Below are 16793 nucleotides of genomic sequence, written 5' to 3'. Positions count from 1 at the left end.
TATCTACAGGTATTTAATTTATCTATTAACTTGGGCATAACTGGTCTTACAGAAATGCTATCTATATTATTATTTATTATCGATTTTAATTGCAGACTAATGAACGTACGTGAAGTTCCCTTAAACCAAGAACCGGGATATTGAATTTATTAAACCTTTTTGTTAAATAGAGACTCCTTTTTGGTATTTGTATTCATTGTTTTAACCAATCAAAACCGAGAATCTCCGTTGCTCCAAGCCGTTTCATCTCAAAGAAATATATTTTATCGATAAAATCGTTTTTGCCGTAAGTAAAGTAAAAAATATATAGTGTCACGTTACCGGATTAATAAGTTATACGTTTTTGTAAATGTTCGTCAGTATTACTTCACTCAATTCTTGATATATCGTTGTACAGACTCGAATTTAGCCACATCACCCCACCCGCCATCTTGAATTTTTTGGTGGGTGGAGTGCAGGATTTGCGTTTTTCGTGCATTTTGCTTGTAAGTTTTACATCAGAGAGTGACTTTGTTAATTTTTACTTCCATATAAATCAGTAAGGTGTATGTTGGCTGTATTTCATACTCAGTTACTGTTCTGACATTTTTTTTCAGTGCGCTGAGCACTGATCCTGAAATCTGGTTCATGTTTAGAGTGATTGGACACGTCCTCGATCAGCCAGGTCCTCGATCAAAAATTTGTTTTTTGTATCTTTTTCAAATAAACTTGATAAAACACGAACTTTCTTTGCTTTGTTTTTCCAACACATGTAAGTACTTTACTAAACTCCCACTGAAGAGTATTTATGTGAGGTCAAAGTTCACGCAGCAGACGATTCTAAAAACAATGGCAAAGTGAAAGTAGAAATTACCCAATAAAAAATTAAGTACATCTTTTCTCCTTACCTCTAATATTTATACAAAATATATAAAAATGACAAAAAATAACTACATTTGATAATTATACAATTTTTTTTCCTACATAATAAAATTACGTAAGCTTTTAGCTCTTTTTCCAGGAAGGAGGTGGGTCGATTTCCTACAGTAATCTAGGTCAGGGATCAGCCACTAAGAAAAGATGCTAAATATATGAATATTTTGCCCAAAATACATATTTTTCGCTTTCCTAAGAATAATTAGATATTTTTACATAATATCAAAAGTAAAAAAGTAGTAAATTAATGGGATAGAAAAACACATAGGTTACAAACCACTATATTTTACTGTTTTTTCCTTTGGTTTAACACCACTATATTTTTCCCCTTTGGTGACACTCAATTATATATTTTCAGCAATGCCTAGGACCCACCCAGATCAAATATATAGACTAGTGAGACAAAACATCTTGTGACCCAGGGCTATTCCATACGTAAAGCAGCTATTGAATTAGGCCTTCCTTACACCACTGTACAGAACCATATATCAATGGGAAATACAAGGGTTATATTACAAAATTTGGGGAAGAGTGTATGTTAAAGCCTGCAGATGAACAAATTCTGATAAATTATGCAACATTCATGGCATCAAGAGGCTGTCCTCATTCTAGATTATTTTTTTAAAAATGTTGCAAGAGAGATTATTATCAGTCATGGAGGTGATAAACGCATGGATCCCAGTAAAAGATCTCAAATAATTCATTTCTATTTTATTCACATTTCTTTTAAATATAAACTCCAAATTTTGTCATACAAGTATTATTTTAATCATTTTTTTACATTATCATGTCAAAATTAGCTGATCGACGACGTGTCCATTATCCTAAGAAAATTTAAAATTTGGTGGTCTATGACCTATGTTGTTATTGTTATGTTTAATGGTTGCTCCCTAGCTTAAAATATGACGTTTTACAAGAAGAGTGTCTGGTGATATTTTTCAACGGAAATATTACTCATACAAGGCAAGTTTAATTTGTTGGGTGTAATTTTACAATTAAATTGATCGAGGACATGTCCACTGAGTCTACAGGTGAAACAAGACACTTTACCCCTTACATTTTGAAGACACTTCACCCCGCAAGACACTTTACATATATACAGGTTAGGTGCAAGCTGTATTATCTGGCATCTCCAAGTTGGTCAGTCCAGCCACGTCACTTAGGCCCATGGAAAGTTATGTATTGATATACACTCATTGACAGTCTCTATATGAACTCCGTCTTAAATAACGAGGTATAATATTGAGTGAAAACGAGTTGTTTCCCTTATCTTCAAGTAAAATCGATATCTCTAATGCTAAAACAATGTAAATTTAGCCCTTTTTAAACCGCTAGTTTGGGGCGATTTAATGTCCGATTTTAAAATTTATTACACCAATGAAAAGCTTGAGATCTAAGCTTCGTCTCAGTATATATTTCAAGTATTACATTGTTTGACACTGAAGGTATTTAAATTTACGGTTAAACCTACCACAAGTCAGACCATTTTACATAGGATGCGCAATCGGTTATCTTTACTCGCAATTCTACTTTTAAGAATAGCCTGTCATCTTGCCTGCACAGTAAATGGGCCAATTGTGTTAGCATCTAAGTCAAAAAATAAAGTTAAACATACAAGACAATATTTGCTCTTTTTAAGTACCTTAGGGTGTCTTTAACAATATTTTTGGAAAGAAAGGATAACTTTTTGGATACCTTTTTCAAAATTTTACATCTCTTGCTGACTGTGTGGGTAGGGGACGGATGTTACAAAGATATACTAAAAGTCTGAATATCTTACAGTTTATAATAAAAATTGTATTATTTCTCTTTATTTTATAAAAATATTATGTGTTCTGATTAATGTTACAAAAAAAATCCAGAAAATTCATCTTAGATATAAAAATATTTGCTTTCAAATTTTCAGTATTTTTCACACAAAATGAAATTTTCAAACATGTTAGAAACAGAGAGAAATAAAACAAAGATAGGTACACCAAATCATATTTAAATCAAATATGCAAACACATTTCTTATAAAACAGTAGAAATTAAAGGACTTTCTTATGTATATTTCTTGTCAGATAACCCAAAAATGAATTGTATCAGGGGGACGGATGTTACATTTTTGGGGGGACGGATGTTACACTAGATGTTTAAAGCTCATAGTTCATACTTTTTTTGGTTTTATTTTAAAGTAATAAAATTTATAAGAGTATATGCTTTGTACAGCACAATAAATGTAAAATAATTGAACAAATTATGAGAAAAATGTAGAAATATACCCGACAATTATGGAGTTTCTTACTATTTGCGTTTCACAATGAAAAGTTGCATTGACTTAGTTTTCTTCCATTTATCTTACATTTGAATGAACATTGAAATGTTTTGAATAAAATAAAAACATTGCTAATTAAATAAAAGAATCTTTGTTTCCTGATAATGCATTAACATTAAAGAGAAACTGTCATACCAACGGTACCTTTCTATACATGAAATTATTTACAAAATACTTTAGTTAAATAATAATATTTATATTTGTAAAAGATATGATGCAGTGTGAAGTAAATAAGTTTTCAGATTGAAACATATGCAAGGTTGAATTTTCATTACTTATACATAAATTATGCACAATTAAAAATTTTCATTAAAAATTATAAGATTTTAAATTGTTGCAATTAAGTTCTATTGATTAATGTGGAATGTAAGCAGCATTATCCAAAAATTTCATAATGATTCAGTATCATAATCTCATTATTTCTAACTTTTAATAATTCTCTGTGTAAATATTTCAGTGAGCATGAACTGCTCAACTTAATGAACTAATATGTCATTCAATAAAATTTATAGGTGCAAAATAATTTGCAAAGCGTTTATTTACAGAATAATTTTCACAATTATTCTAACTTTTTAATTACAGGAATCCTTACCATATCCTTTACTTACAAGTTTCTTTCACTTTATTAACAATAATTAAATGGGTCAAATTGTATGAAAATGTGCTTGAATTTTTTTTGGGGTAAAATTTTAATCAGTGTGTTGAATTATATTTCTTTATTTGTTTATTTTTCATTGACTACATATTTAGCCTATAAAATTTTGAAGTTCAATAAATCCTTTGACTTAAATGATCTTCAACTTTATTACTTAATGACAGACATTCTTGAAACAGATATAGTAGTCACTCCCACTGTTTTTAAGCATAATATATATTACCCTTAATTGGCACCCCTACTGTTTTGTAATATATCACACTTCCCAATATACAATATACACAGCTCCCAATATACAGCTCGTTAACTTCCAATAAAGTGCCAGCCCCTTCTGTGTGTATAGATTTAGAATCCATATCCCACTGTTTTATGAGGGGCTGGGATACATGGTTTGTTAACTATTTAAGGCTAAAGAATTTATGTTTTAACAATTGACCAATTTTAATCAAAAAGATACTTTCAACATCTCTATCGTTTGCACCTCTTTGTATATCTCCTGTTATGGATTTTGTGTTTGTTTCTTCTAGTTTTTTTTAAACTATAGTATTTTATTTGTTGTGTGAAACATTCCTATACAGTTGCAAAGCTTACTACTTCTCTATCATGCATCATAAGAACAAGGTTAGTTTTGTATTACTGTAAAAAGAATTTTTAGTTCAATTCTGTAACATCCGTCCCCTTCTGTACCCTAAGTTTGTAAACACAGAATAACAAAAGATTATATTTGTTATAAATTCATATAAGCTTAAATATTATCTTAATAAACTCATAGGTCCACTTGATGTTAAAAAATAACATAAAAATTATATTTCAAAGTAAATAATTTTGTTTTCAGAGCAAAAAAATACTGATTTTTTTTTTCAAAATTAAGGAATTTAGTGTTAACAAATAATATTTTTTTTTATAAATACATCATTTCAGTGCTTTATTTCTGTTATTTCTTCATTTTTCATTGTAACTTTGGTGTTTTAGTTTAAAATTTCCTTTCAGTTACAGTTTATGTGAGTTTTAATAAGCACCTTATATAGGGGGACGGATGTTACAGACAACTTTTACATTATTGTATTTTTTTTCTCATAAACATACAAATTGGCATTTTTGATAACATTTTCATTGTAAGACTATCATTAAGCACCAGAAACATTGTTTTTTATGAGTATTGTTTTATAATTGGGTATTTTATGAGAGGGGGACGGATGTTACAGTTTTTTCATCACAAAATTTTTTTTACCACTAAAATGCCTACTAAGGTAAAAATGTTTGAAAATTTGAATTGAAAACACTTAACATATGTTTTTAATTCATATTTCATTAGATTGAGACAATAAAGTACTATTTTATTTGTTATTGCTTAATGGTATACTTGTTTGCTTAACAACTGAATTTTGAAAAAACTGATGCATTACAAAAGTCTGATTTTACTAAAATCATCTTTACGATAAAAACCAGAATGATGTATACCAAGTATTATATATCACTGGAAAGGTTATTAAATTTTCTATGTTCATGTAAACAAATTTAAGTGATGAATTAAAACAGATAATATTGGTGTTAATTCTAAAAACACCAAAAAAACAGATGCTAACACATTACATGTAAAATTGGGCATTTTTAGGGTATAAAAATGTCTGTATCTTTATTTTGGGTAATGCTATCACAAAAATTTTTTGGGCACATTTGCTTTATAGTAAGTCCTTTGTAAAAACACAAAGAAATAATAGAAAATGCAATAATTTTTTTGAAAAAGCCTGCATTACATGTATTTTTGAAAAATTGGCCCATTTACTGTGCAGCAGGCAACCTGCTAGTTCGGTAACTGTCAATCCGTGTATTGGTTGGAGAGTCAAATAAATCAGAATAAATATGGGGAAGTTTGTGGTCCTAGGCTAGCCCAGCTATAGTCTACATGTGTCAATTTTAAAGGAATTCAAATAATTTAATATAAGCAAATTTAAAAATATATATATTTATGTCCATGCTTGTTCCTGTGATGTCAATGGTCTATTTTAAGAAATTCCCATGACTCTTGGTAAGTAAATCATATATATATATATATATATATATATATATATATATATATATATATATATATATATATATATATCAGCATGCCCACTCAATTTCAAATGAAGGGGTACATGTACCCCCTGTCATTGAAAATTGGTGGTACATTTCAAAATCTGGGGGGTACACATAAGTTTAAACATGTTTTTGTTTGTAAAAACATTTTAGTCAACATGATATTTAATGAAGCTGTTTCACTTAGTATTACTACCCACTAACACAGACACAAACTCATTACTTAAGGTTGAAATATAACAGCCATTTATACAATCATTGGTATTTTGTTAAGTCCATACAATTATTACCCATAATCAAAATTTTGTATATCCGAAATTATGTACATTTATTTCAAATTCTCAATTGTTTATATTTTCTTTTAATATGGCATACGTAAAGCTCACAATTGAAGGTAGTTGTTAAAAAATAAAGTGACTAACTTTTTGCTGATCATTGGAGAACTCAAAATACTTTTTGGCAGTTGTAATAATCCAAAACTTTTTTTTCTTAAGACAGTACATGTGACGTCAAGACATGACTAAAATATTTACGAATCAGACTGAGATGACTTTGAAAGCAGACATGCAATTGTGACCGGGTTTAGACTGTTCCTAACCATTTGTAGATGGCAACGACATTCAGTTGATATGCATGATTATCCCAAACTATAGCTATTCCAAACATTCATTCTGACGGTTTTACTTTGCGTGCATGTACCCCCTTGCTTACAATTTTTATGCTTGCATTTAAAATTTTGTGCGTGAATTACGCACTGTAGTGCGTGAATGGGCATGCTGTATATATATGTATGTTGTCAAAAAATGTAACCAAACCGGACAAATGGCCAAATTATTACAATAGTTACAACTTCTTAACAACAAATAATAAATGCAAAATTTCCAAGTGCATTTTGTATCATTCAAAAAGTCATTCACCTACCAACAACTCAAGGAAAACCCACAACTTTAGGAAAAGCAGCCATAGTTTTAAATATATATTAGTGAAATTTTCAGCCTCCTTTCCAGTTCAGCGCCACCATTTCTATTGTAACTCACTATTGGCAGGGTATTTCGATGACAGAATAATCACAACTCTTCAGCTTAAGATTTTCATTGAGGTGTTCCAATTGACAATCAAAAGAGGTGGCATGCTCACCATGCATGAAATGCCTAACAACAATTTTAACACGAAATTGTAAATGAAAAATGCATACATTTTTTTTTGTTTATAAAATTATAGGCTTTGCCTGCTGTCATATTAGTAACAAGAGATTGACATATTGAATTAAATAGCTAGCACAGTAGAGCCCATATGAAAATGTGTTATAAACTGTCATCATGGTGTTATACATGCTTGTTTTAGTCATCACAAATACATCATTTTATCCACAAAAAAAACTGAAAAAATGTATAAATTTCCTATTTTGTCTCTCTGACCTCTATATATTTAAGCCTGTTAACAAATAGGAATAGAACAGACCTCTCTCACAAGAAAGGGAGACATGGGTTTTAAATTGTATAGATATTCAGAATTTTGAAACAATATTGGACTAAATGTTGAATATCGACAATTGATATATTGATGTTGTATAAATGTGACACCTATGCTTGACGATGCTTGATTGTTCTACGCCCCCAAAAAATTTCGGAGTATATTACTATGCAGTCCATCCATCTATCAGTCTATCAGCAAATTTTGTCAGCTCTGTATCTTTTGAACAGATGGAAGTAAAGTGAAACTATTTGGCAAAATAATTATACAACAGAACTGACCAGTAATATGAGCTTAAATTTATTAGCCATAACATTTTAAGTCAATTCAATATAGGTGCTTCTGCAATGTTCCTGTAAAAATACCCATTGGTAATCTTTCCTATCCACAATCGAAACATTAAATGTTCAGCTACAGACACAATGAACCTTAATATTAGATATATTTTTGCTGTTAATGTCAATGACTCAATGTATATTATAATAAGAAGTCCTTTTCATTCTGTCTTCAGGTATAATGGACACTGTGGGAGATGGTACTGTGACAGTACCATTGGCCCAGGATGACATTAATGTGCAGCTTGTAAATGGACATATCTATGCAAACACTTGTAATATTCAGGTATCTATTTTATCAACACTTCAGAGATAAAGAAATATTTTTAGAGCCGTTCATCCTGCAACCAAATTCTCTCAATTTTGCATATAAGTGGAAAATTCAATTTCTGCAGCAATTTTGATTTAAGGTATTCTGCTCAAAATATGGTTAGAGATCTAACAGAAGAAAAACATTATTATTTTTTATGCTCCCCGAAATTTTTCGGGGGAGCATATAGTCGGCGCCTTGTCCATCTGTACAAGCCAGAGCTACATTATGGGGTTTGGTCTATTGTTCTCATAACAATAGATGTCTTTGATATCATTCATTCCGTTTCTCTTGTGGGGTTATTTTCTGCATTATGGGGTTAAAAAGAACAAAAGAAATAACAAAAGAAAACCCCATAATGTAGCTCTGGTAAGAATGTCTGTCCATCCGTTGTCTTGTCCGGAGCATAACTTGAAAACCCTTGGAGATAATTTGTTGAAACTTCATACAGTGGTAGAGGGCATTGAGGGGGAGTGCAGTGTCAAAGAACCATAATTATTTCGCCCGGTATTTGAATTACAATGTATCTCCCCTTATAGAAAAATCTTGTCCGGGACATAACTCTAAAACTATAAGAGATATCAACATGAAACTTTGTAGGTGAATAGATCTCAATGGGTAGATGTGCAGTGCATAAGAACAATAACTCTTTTTGTGTCGCCTTCAAAAGGCGACATATAGGGGTTACTTTTGTCGGCGGCGTCTGTGTCGTTGTCGGCGTCCCCTAAAGCTTGTCCGGAGCATAACTCGGTCACTATAAGTCTGGTTGACTTCAAACTTGGTATGCATGCTTCTTTCAATAACCCGAAGTGCAATGCACAAGGACCGGTACTCTGCAGTCCTTAATTTTTGAGTTATTGCCCTTTGTTAATTTTCATACTTTAATTTTGTCCGGGCCATTTCTCTTCAACTAAAAAAGCTATGGACTTGAAACTTCATAGGATGATAGATCTCATTAAGAAGAAGTGCAGTGCACAAGAATCGGTACTCTGCACTTCCTAATTTTTGAGTTATTGCCCTTTGTTAATTTTCATACTTTATTTTTGTCTAGGCCATTTCTCCTAAAGTATAAAAGCTATGGACATGAAACTTCATAGGATGATAGATCTCATTAAAAAGAAGTGCAATGCCCAAGAACTGGTACTCTGCATTTTTAGCTCGACTATTCGATAAGAATAAGTAGAGCTATTGCAGTCACCCGAGCGTCGGCGTAACCACTTATGTTAAAGTTTTTGTAATAGTTCAAATATTTTCAAAGTCCATTGACATATGGCTTTGAAACTTTGCACACTTGTTCACCATCATGACCCCAACCTGTAGACAGGAGAAGGTAACTCTATCAAGCATTTTGACAGAATTATGCCCCTTTTTCGACTTAGAATTTACGTTAAAGTTTTTGTAATAGTTCAAATATTTTCAAAGTCCATTGACATATGGCTTTGAAACTTTGCACACTTGTTCACCATCATGACCCCAACCTGTAGACAGGAGGAGGTAACTCTATCAAGCATTTTGACAGAATTATGCCCCTTTTTCGACTTAGAATTTATGTTAAAGTTTTTGTAATAGTTCAAATATTTTCAAAGTCCATTGACATATGGCTTTGAAACTTTGCACACTTGTTCAACATCATGACCCCAACCTGTAAACAGGAGGAGGTAACTCTATCAAGCATTTTGACAGAATTATGCCCCTTTTTCGACTTAGAATTTATGTTAAAGTTTTTGTAATAGTTCAAATATTTTCAAAGTCCATTGACATATGGCTTTGAAACTTTGCACACTTGTTCAACATCATGACCCCAACCTGTAAACAGGAGGAGGTAACTCTATCAAGCATTTTGACAGAATTATGCCCCTTTTTTCGACTTAGAATTTACGTTAAAGTTTTTGTAATAGTTCAAATATTTTCAAAGTCCATTGACATATGGCTTTGAAACTTTGCACACTTGTTCAACATCATGACCCCAACCTGTAAACAGGAGGAGGTAACTCTATCAAGCATTTTGACAGAATTATGCCCCTTTTTCGACTTAGAATTTATGTTAAAGTTTTTGTAATAGTTCAAATATTTTCAAAGTCCATTGACATATGGCTTTGAAACTTTGCACACTTGTTCACCATCATGACCCCAACTTGTAAACAGGAGGAGGTAACTGTATCAAGCATTTTTTTTACTATCAAGCACTAAGAATAGTCGAGCGTTGCTGTCCTACTGACAGCTCTTGTTTATTTTTTGATTATTGCCCTTTGTTAATTTTCATACTTTATTTTTGTCCAGGCCATTTCTTATAAATTATAAAAGCTTTAGACTTGAAACTAATTATCTTATTGATAAGAAGTGCAGTGCACAGAAACTGCTATTCTGCATTTCTTATTTTTTGAGTTATTGCCCTTTGCTGATTTTCAAATTTCATTTTTGTCCTGGCCATTTGTCCTAAACTATATTGTTCACAAGGCGACACATCCGACTCGCGGAGTTCTAGTTGTCCTAATTTTGGAGTTATTGCCCTTTGTTAATTTTAACACTTTGAACTTTGTCAGGAACGTAACTCTAAAACTATAAGAGATATCAACATGAAATTTTGTAGGTAGATATATCTCAATGGGTAGATGTGCAGTGCACAAGAATCATAACTCTGCCTTGCCTAATTTTGGAGTCATTGCCCTTTGTTTATTTTTACTTTTTGAAGTTGTCGGGGACATAACTTGGAAATCATAAGAGATATCATCTAGAAACTTTGTAGGTTGATAGATCACATTGATTAGAAGTGCAGTGCAAAGAACAGTAACTCTGCCTTGCCTAATTTTAGAATTATTGCACTTTGAACTTTTTCCAGGGACATTACTCTGAAACTACAAGAGGTGTACTTTCCTGTGTCCAAAACCTATTCGGGGAGCATCACCCAGCTCAAACCGGGCTCTTGTATCTTTATGTTAAAATCATAAGAATTTCTTCTTATGATTTTAAAGAAAGGTATAAAAATGCTTAAATTTCTGTTAATTCATTGATCTGTATGTGAATGCATTCTTTAAAGAAGGCATCCAGATCAAAAAGTTTTCAATTTTAATGAAATGATGTGTAAAACATTTTCTTTGATATTAGATGTTTTCTAGGTATCTTGGTCAGTGTATAGACTAATATGACTGAGTTTAAAGTGAGACATGCTTTGGTATTGAAGCTTTCGTCAGTGATTGTCTGGTACAGAATTTGTCTACACCAAATATTAAGTTAAATACATGGAAATTTATTATACCCCTACAAATGAAGTTTAGTGTGGGGGGGGTATATAGGAGTCAGCTTGTCAGTCGGTCGGTCGGTCCACTACATGGTTTCTGGACGATAACTAGAGTTTGGAATGAGGTATTGTAATCAAACTTGGTATAAAGCAACCTTATGTGGAGACTCCGGTTGGTATTGCATTTTGATCCCCTAGGGTCAAGGTCAAGGTCACTGTTACTAAAAATAGAAAAATGGTTTCGGGACAATAACTAGAGTTAGGAATGAGATATTGTAATCAAAATTAGGGTATAGGAAGCTTATATGAAGACATTGGTTGGTTTTGCATTTGGACCCCCTGGGGTCAAGGTCACCATTACAGTGTTACTAGAAATAGAAAAATGGTTTCCGGACAATAACTAGAGTTAGGAATGAGATATTGTAATCAAACTTGTATAGCAAGCTTATTTGGAGACCCCAGTTGGGATTACAATAAATTGAAATATTTCTATGTACACAGTTGATAGTTTGTGTTCAAATTTTTCTTCAGACTACTTATTTTTCAAAAGGTCAAAGTTGCTGGTGGGGGTATTAATCACCTTCAGTGATAGGTCTAGTTTATTTATAGAAGTCATGCCAATACAAAATTGTTAGGTCTAAAGCAACAGATTTTGCTATGCTTATACATGTATTAACTTGCTTATGTTAACAACACACAATATTTTGTCTATTATACAGGTGTCTGACACGAGCCAGATTCCAATTCAAATAACTCTCGATTCTAGCCAGCACAACTATAGTGCACCTGTTGCCATGGAACATGTTGTGATACGGTCAGATGATCATAACAGTGATCAGATTCTTATTACAGATACAAGGAGTCTGAAAGATGAAATGAACGTGTATAATGATGATTCTGACACTGACGTTAATGACAAAGTGATGTCAGGTTCCTCTATGGAACAACATGTGAACTTGAAAGTAGAAAGTGTTTCCGAAGATCTGATCCCCGATAGACTTAGTCTTTATCAGAGTATTTATCACCATGACTATATCGGTACCATTCCAGTCATCCAGAGACCGTTGTCCATTACGAACAGCGATCATGTGTCTCCCCAGCTTGGTGATCATGAAAACGGACTTGTTATTGAAGAAGCTGTTGAGGAAGAGATCAGCACATCTCAAAGTCTCGACGAGGAGGAGGAGATAGTGCGTAGCAAACCTCTCACTGCCATGTATCTACAGAGGAAAGATATTTATATCCCGACTCACCGAGAAAGAAGGCTTAGCACACCTACTAAATCTCCAGGTAGCTCAAAATTTACGCTTAAGCCATCTTCCTCAAGGACATTAGACATTGATGATCTTAATTCATATGATGATCTGTATAGAATGAGACAGGCGTATAATGATCCTGTTAGTGTTTACCATCCAAATACAGGTGAAATTCACTTTAAAATGGAGCCGGTGTTTGATGTGGAACGCAAGTCACCATCAAAGCGATCTGTTGAAGCAATACTTGCAGCTTCTGAAACTATTAAGAATCAAGATATTGCTTCTGAAGTCGAAATAGGGACTTACGAAGTAGAGGTTAGTCCGACTAGTAAAAGGGGAAGAAAAAAGAAGGAAAGAAAAGGTGGTATTGATGATGATATTGAGCAGATTAGAAAGGCAGCAAAAGATGTTGCCTATACTCTGAAAGGCATGAATAAGAAAAAAGATGGAAGAAAGAGAAGGAAACCTAGAATACGACTGACATTGACGAAATCGAAAAGTCGACAAGTTCAGACTGTGTCGTATCCTGACGAAGGCATGGAGTACGAGAGTTCTAGTTCACCTAGTCCAAAGAAGCGTGGCAGGAAAAGAAAAGGTGCGCAGGAATCACCAAATATAATTTATCAGTGTGAATATTGTGAGAAACAGTTTAAAACGAGAGAGAAAGTTCGTATTCACACAAAGATTCATACGGAGGAGCGGGCTTTCGGTTGTGACATTTGTGGCTCTCAGTACCGGAGACGAGAGCATTTAGTGCGACATTATCGTCGACACACCAATGAACGCCCGTACCGATGTCTCGAGTGTGGTAAATCATATATGAGAGCGGAACATCTTAAACGGCACAGTTACGATCACAGTGGGGAGAAGCCATTTGAATGTCCGATTTGTCCGAGAGCATTTACCCGACATGATAGGTTAATTAAGCATTCACTTGTACATGACAAATAGGAAGATCAGATATAGATTTAATTTATTTATATTCATTGTATTGATTGAAACATAAATTGTTTAAAAAAGATATGACAAATTAATTTATAGATTTATTTAAACAGTTTAATGAATGTTACATTATGATGTATAAAAGTAGTGTATATTTGTACATTATGTTTATTCTCTACAGGGAGTTGATATTCGTTCAAACTTCTATTTCTATTAGATGATTTTTGTTGTTTGTTTATGTTTTATGTACATTAACAACATTATATACTAAGTATGCTGTTGTTCAGTTAAATATTCTGCATACTTTACTCATTTTCGGAGAGAAATTTTTGTCAGACAATGATTTTAGAAAAATTGTGTACTTTATGAACAGGTTTCTTTCTCCTAAATCAAGTAGATCTGGATTGTTTCCAAACTTTCTTTATGCTTAACATGCATAAAATGAATAATTCCATACAGAAATAATGAGCAATTAATGCTATATAGTTAGTAAGAATATTTGAATTTTTATACGACTTTGGACATTATGGCGTGCTTTGAAACAGTTTACAAGTCAGGGCTTTTTTCACAGGTTGGGGAAGCAGCCCAGCCCTTAATTTAGGGGGAAAATTTCACAGAATATTTGCAAAAGGGGAAGAAAAAACTTGATGTAAATTCAATTTTTGGGGAAAACTGCATGATTTGAAAGAATTATTCTTTGGGGAAGCAGCCCTTTACCGGCTCCTGCTATAGAAGGAAAAAAAGCCCTGCAAGAAATTCATATTTCGTTATATCAAAATAAGGAATAAAACTGCAAACTGTAAATCTACTCTGACATGCATGTTACAGTAAAGTTGTGAAATCATGAAACAACTGAAATCTTTAAAGTATTACATGAAACACCTAAAGCAACCAGGAGTTTCATGAAATAACTAATATTTCAGGTTACGTGCATTCCATGAAATATCTGTTTTTTTTTTGCTTGTCTGTTTAGGAGAAGAAGTTAGGCTATTATGACTAATGCAGCCATTTCATCTTGCAAAAACTTTTAATGTAACTCATTTTAAAATTCAAACATTTTAAAAGTTATCACAAAATTATGAAGCTTGAACATTATTCTGAAAGGCAATAATTTTGGAGTTCTGCCTCTTTCAAGTTTCAAAAACAGATGAGCATGAACACCAGATGCAGTGCTCTTTTTAAACAGAAAAGTTTCACTACTGTTCTGACCACTTTTGATTCAAGAATTTGGCTTTTAAAACTGTGACATATACACGTATAACCTTCAGGTAATACCTGATTCCACAACTTAACTGTAACAGTCATACGTCATATGTAGGTCGGTCTCAGGTGGCTTTAGTCTCCATTATCATATCAAGCATTTCATAGACTCTTGATGGATAAATTGTCTTCAAATGATAGTCTGACTCTTGAGCAATATATTTGCAGTTCTTTTACCATTCATTACCTCAATAATTGTGAATCTCAGACAATTATTAAAAAAGAATTTTGTTACAGATAGAGCTTAGAACGAGGTTTTTTATCATGATACTACAATTGCTATTTGCTTTTCTAATTAAACACTTGGTAGATATTAAGAAAACTTAAAAATCAGACTCAATATCGAGTTATCACTAAAAAGTTACTGTCGGTTTTCATAAGATTTTGTTTATTGGAATGAAAATATTATGACTTGTTCTATGATTTTTTGAATGGAACTGTGCTACAAACAATCTCCATATTCAATGCTATATTTAATGAAGGAGAATTTTGGGAAATGACTAGCTTGATATATTTTTTGACTTACTGTTCCTACTGGCAGAAACTGCAAAATTGACTCGCATACCATATTTAGTATCATTATACCCCCAAAAACGATGTTTGGGGGGGTATATAGGAGTCACCCGGTGGTCGGTCGGTCCAGACGTCCGTTGCATTTTCCTTGTCCGGAGCATAACTTAAAGACTCATGGTTGGAATTCAATATAACTACACACAATGGTCAAGCACATTGAGAGGAAGTGCAGTGCACAAGAACCATAACTCTATCTTGACTAATTACAGAGTTATTGCCCTTTGTTACTTTTCCTTGTCTGGGGCATAACTTGAAAACTACTGGTTGGAATTCAAAACAACTTCATACAATTGTCAAACACAATAAGGGGAAGTGCAGTGCACAAGAACCATAACTCTATCTAAAGTAATTACAGAGTTATTGCCCTTTGTTACTTTTCCATTGCTTTCTTTTGTCCGGACCATAACTTGAAGACTAATGGTTGGAATTCAATATAACTACACACAATGGTCAAGCACATTGAGAGGAAGTGCAGTGCACAAGAACCATAACTCTATCTTGACTAATTACAGAGTTATTGCCCTTTGTTACTTTTCCTTGTCTGGGGCATAACTTGAAAACTACTGGTTGGAATTCAAAACAACTTCATACAATTGTCAAACACAATAAGGGGAAGTGCAGTGCACAAGAACCATAACTCTATCTAAAGTAATTACAGAGTCATTGCCCTTTGTTACTTTTCCAGTCCTTTCTTTTGTCCGGACCATAACTTGAAGACTAATGGTTGGAATTCAATATAACTACATACAATGGTCAAGCACATTGAGAGAAAGTGCAGTGCACAAGAACCATAACTCTAGCTTGACTAATTACAGAGTTATTGCCCTTTGTTACTTTTCCTTGTCTGGGGAATAACTTGAAAACTACTGGATGGAATTCAAAACAACTTCACACAATTGTCAAACGCAATAAGGGGAAGTGCAGCGCACAAGAACTATAACTCCATCTTGACTAATTACAGAGTTATTGCCCTTTGTTACTTTTCCATTGCTTTCTTTTGTCCCGACCATAACTTGAAGACTAATGGTTGGAATTCAATATAACTTCATACAATGGTCAAGCACATTGAGAGGAAGTGCAGTGCACAAGAACAAACCTCCATCTTGATTAATTACAGAGTTATTGCCCTTTGTTACTTTTTCTTGTCCAGAGCATAATTTGAAAACTACTGTTTGGAATTCAATACAACTTCATACAGTTGTCAAGGACATTAAAAGGAAGTGCAGTGCACAAGAGCCATAACTCTATTTTGACAAAATACAGAGTTACTGCCCTTTGATACTTTTTCTTGTCCAGAGAATAACTTACAACATACTGGTTGGAATTCAAAACAACTTCATACAATGGTCAAGCACAATAAGAGGAAGTGCAGTGCACAAGAACTATAACTCCATCTTCAGTATTTATAGAGTTATTGCCGTTTGTTTCTTTTCCTTGTCTT

At 33.0% G+C, this 16793-nt stretch overlaps 1 protein-coding gene across 2 annotated transcripts; it reads left to right on the top strand.

Moving 5' to 3' along the window:
* The first annotated feature begins 207 nt into the window (after window positions 1–207).
* Window positions 208–13706, top strand: LOC132754123 (zinc finger protein 569-like). 2 transcript variants are annotated; one of them, XM_060744716.1, is made up of 3 exons: window positions 208–286; window positions 7950–8059; window positions 12041–13706. In XM_060744716.1, the coding sequence occupies exons 2-3, from the start codon at window positions 7955–7957 to the stop codon at window positions 13526–13528; spliced, it is 1593 nt and encodes a 530-aa protein (XP_060600699.1). In that variant the 5' UTR covers window positions 208–286; window positions 7950–7954; the 3' UTR covers window positions 13529–13706. The 2 variants fall into 2 exon arrangements, with proteins under 2 accessions (XP_060600699.1, XP_060600700.1); XM_060744717.1 differs by lacking the exon at window positions 208–286 and adding an exon at window positions 357–485.
* Window positions 13707–16793: the final 3087 nt, after the last annotated feature.

This window comes from Ruditapes philippinarum, unplaced genomic scaffold (assembly GCF_026571515.1).
Source record: "Ruditapes philippinarum isolate M1 unplaced genomic scaffold, ASM2657151v2 ctg7678_1_1_1_1, whole genome shotgun sequence".
NCBI classification, from domain to species: domain Eukaryota; kingdom Metazoa; phylum Mollusca; class Bivalvia; order Venerida; family Veneridae; genus Ruditapes; species Ruditapes philippinarum.
Note: the sequence above shows the minus strand (reverse complement) of the source record. Positions and strands in the feature narration are given on the sequence as shown.